Consider the following 4,080-nt stretch of genomic DNA (forward strand, 5'->3'; position numbering starts at 1 on the left):
CCCTCATTGGCATTCTCAGCACTTCTTTGCTATATGTATTATCAATAAGGCATTCATTTCCTTCAAACTTCACCTTATAGCCCTTCTCAACTAATTGACCAACACTCAACAGATTCTGGTCAACTTTTGGCACAAAGAGAACATCACTGATCAGCTTCACCTTTTGATTTCCTTCAATAACCACTATACCCTTCCCTTGCACTTCGATATACTATCCATTGCCAATTCTGACTTTGGACCTAACTGACCTATCTAGACTCCTAAATAGCTTCAAATTGCCAGTCATATGATTGGTACATCCACTATCCACTAGCCATGCTTCATTCTTAACAGAAGAGCTAGAATAGGAAGCTACAAACAAGTGTTCTTCCTCAGTCTCATTCACTTTTATCCATGCTTCTCCTGCTTGCTAGTGATTGTTCTCTTTGCAGATCGCTTCCATGTGACCAACCTTGTAACATCTTCTACACTTAGCATCAAGCTTCCTCCAGCATCTAAAGGACTGATGATTAGTTCCACCACAATGTTGACAAGGCTTCTTGTTCTTCTTCCATTTGCTAAACCCACTAGAACTTCCTTCTTTTGCTACAAACTTGGAGTCGCCTGCATTTCATTTGGACTGATTCCATTTCTTCCCTTTGCCTCCATCATTGGACTTCACTTTAGCTTGCAATGCACCCTATACATGCTCTTCTCTTCTCATCATTCTTTTATGCTCATGTGCCTGCAGGGCATTTAACAATTCAGCAAGCTTTATGTCAGCTAAGCCTCTTGTATTTTCCAAAAAGCTATGGTGGCTTCAAACTTCTCTAGAAGAGACACCAGGATCTTCTGAACCAGCCTTTCATCCTTCAAGTTAGTCCCTAAGACTCTAATTTTTTCAACTATCTCAATCAACCTATCAGAATATTCCTTCACTGACTTTGAATCCTTCATCTGTTGTCTCTCAAACTCCCTCAAGAGATTCAACACCTTCATGCTCTTTATCTTCTCATCTCCCTCATATTCATCCTTCAAAAAATCCCATATTGCCTTTGCAAAATCACATCTCATGATCCTTGTGAAGATAAGGGGTGAGACAGCAGCATACAGGCAAGACTTTGCCTTGGCCTTCCTTGTGATTCTCTCTTTATGGTACTTTATCGATTGGATTGTTTGGAAGTGGAGCAACCTCATAATCATTCTCCATAGCCTCCCATAGTCATCTTAGGTGCGCATGGCAACCTTCTAATCCAAGGGAGAGTTTCTTTTCAGAAATAGTTTCTTTTTTTTTAATTTCTACTCCCGAGAATAATTTCTAAGTAAACTAGTGTGTTTTGTAACGATAAAAAATTTATATTCTTGAAATAGAAAAAGAATAAAAATGTGTTTGGTGCGATTTACAAATTTTTGTATTTATTCGTTTTTTTTTTCTTTTTGCTCACAGATCACCGGCCACTACACGACCGCCGCTTGCCACTGTCGACTACCAATCACCGTCGCATGACTGCCGCCCACAACCCACTAACCACCGACCGCCGGCCGCAAGAGAGGACGGTGGTCGATGGGTTTTGGGTTGCAATCGGTGACGACAATTAGCGGCCGACTGTTGGGCGACTATCATGCAATAGTTGGGTAGTTGTCGTGCAGCTATCGTGTGGCGGTCGAGCGGTTGTCGTGTAACTATGGTGCAGCTGTCGTATGGCAGTCAGGCAGTTGTCATGCGGCGATCAGGCGGCAATTCGTGGCGATCATCAGCCGGCAGGGGTGGTCGTGGGTTGTGGGCGGTGGCGATGATGGCCTCTGACAGTCAAGGGCAGTAGTGACGACGGTTGGGCAGCGACGACAATAACGATCGCTAACAGTCATGCGACGACGGTTGGTGATCGGCTGACAACGATCGAGCAGTGGCAACGACGATGGTCGCGGGCAGCCGGAGGTGGTCGGCGATTGGCAGGGAAGCCAATGGTGGTTATAGTAAGGAAGAAGAACAAAAGGAAAATGGAAAAGAAAAGATGGATTTATTTTTAGAAATTGTTCTCGGGAACAAGAAGTTATTGTTTCTTGTTTCTGTTCCAAATCTATTCCCTAGTTACTTTTCTATTCTGGGGAATAGAAAAATAAATTGGCGTTGCCAAACGGATTTCTGTTCTTTCTTAGTTTCAGGGAACAAAAGAATAAAAATTGGGAGAAACGGGAAATGCAACCTCGTTGCATCCTAGATCACAAGTTCGGGAATCTCGAGGGTCCCGTCCTTAAATTGGATGTTCTAGAAACCCTCCCCCTCCATGTTTTTGAACTTGATCCCTTTTTTCGAAGCTCCATCACGCAGTGGATGAACTATAGCCCAGTTTGTCACGATTGTTGGGTTGTTGCAGGCTTTAGGCCCGAGTACAAGAGGCTCCGCCAGAACAATTCGAGGCAATGGAGCTCGCCCTCAAAGGGTAACGAGTCAAACTCCAGCTTTCTCCTACCGAGGCAATTAAAGGGGCGGTCTGTTGGCCTCAGAGAGTAGAAAAACTGGAGCTCTAGCTTGGCCAAGACCCCATCCTGGTTAGGTCGGCTAAGCCGAAGGCAAAACAGCAGGTCGAGAATGAAGAGTTGGATCTGATTCTTGAGCAAGATCATGTCCTGCAAGATAATGTGCGTCCAACTCCGCGACGAGGAGAAGACGGGGTCATTAGGAATGTAACCAAGTTTATCAAACCCCATGGAGTATCCCCAGAACAACTCGATGACAAAACACCCATCGAGAACCATCATCATTACAAACTCCTCATTGCGCATCTTTATTGTCCCCTCATAGCAGGCACAAGCTCTCTCCTCGACCCGCTTCACCGCGTCTAAATAGTCCTCTATCTTTTGATTTTTGCGCCTGAGCATGCACACGAGGCCACGCCACTTATCCTTGTCCTTCTTCGCGGAGGTGCTCGTCACCGTGATGGTACGGACTGAGGGAGACAATCTGGGGGACGCAAGGCTTCTCCTTGCCATCCTTGAGATGGTGTGGGATCCGGTAAATGGACCGCTTTGCCCATGAAAGTGCCCTTTGGTCCTACTTAGCTTGGTCAAGGTTCTTATTGATGGAGATGATCCACTCAAACTCAGACAGCCTCGGCTCATCTTCACGGAGGTTTTCACCACCGTTGGTCTCAACCTCGATTCGGCGATCGTCAGAAGTTTGTTGTTGTGGCTCGTGACCAACAGTTTGGCTGAGCTCTATGTTGGGATTTAAAGCCATTTCTCGTGTAGAATGGGTTTATGTTTCGCTGCCTCTACCTTTCTAGAGTCTTGGGGTGTGCATGGCAACGCTTCTACTCCGAGAAACAGTTTCTTTTCAGAAATAGTTCTTTTTTATTTCTACTCCGGGGAATAATTTCTGAGTAAAATAATATGTTTGGTAACGATACAAAATTATTATTCTTAAAATAGAAAAAGAATAAAAATGCATTAGGTGTGATTTATAAATTTTTGTATTTATTCGTTTTTTCTTCTTGCTCACAGATCGCTAGCTGCCGCTAGCTGCCACATGACCACCGCCTATCGCTGCCAACTACCAATCGCCACTGCACGACCGCCGCCCACAACCCACTAACCGCCAGCCACAGGAGAGGACGACGGTCGGTGGGTTGTGGGTGGCGGTCGACGACGACGGTCGACTGTCATGCAGCGATCGAGCGGCTGTCGTGTGGTTATCGTGTGGTAGTCCAGCAGCAATCGTGTGGCTATGGTGCGGCTGTCGTGCGGTGGTCAGGCAACTATCGTGCGACTATGGTGTGGCTATCGTGCGATGGTCGAGCGACGATCTGTGGCTGTCGTCGGTTGGCAGGGGTGGTCGATGGGTTGTGGGCGACAACAATGATGGTCGCTGGCAATCAAGGGTTACAATGACGACGATTGGGCGGCAACGACGATAACGATCGCCGACGGTCAAGCGACAGCAGCCGACAGACTGGCGACAATCGAGCGGCGGCAGTGACAATGTTCGCCGATGGTCAGGTGGCGACAGCCAACGGTCGGCCGATGATGGCCACGTGCAATTGGAGGTGGTCGGCAATTAACAAAGGAGCTAGCGATGGCTAAAACAAGGAAGAAGAACAA

The 4,080-nt window shown here is 46.6% G+C and overlaps 1 protein-coding gene across 1 annotated transcript; it reads right to left on the reverse strand.

The window, feature by feature from the left end:
- Window positions 1-2,334: 2,334 nt before the first annotated feature.
- On the reverse strand, window positions 2,335-2,973 carry LOC104423823. The gene has a single exon (XM_010036270.2). The coding sequence runs from the start codon at window positions 2,971-2,973 to the stop codon at window positions 2,335-2,337; it is 639 nt and encodes a 212-aa protein (XP_010034572.2).
- Window positions 2,974-4,080: the final 1,107 nt, after the last annotated feature.

The sequence above is a fragment of the Eucalyptus grandis genome, chromosome 10 (assembly GCF_016545825.1).
Source record: "Eucalyptus grandis isolate ANBG69807.140 chromosome 10, ASM1654582v1, whole genome shotgun sequence".
Taxonomy (NCBI): Eukaryota; Viridiplantae; Streptophyta; class Magnoliopsida; order Myrtales; family Myrtaceae; genus Eucalyptus; species Eucalyptus grandis.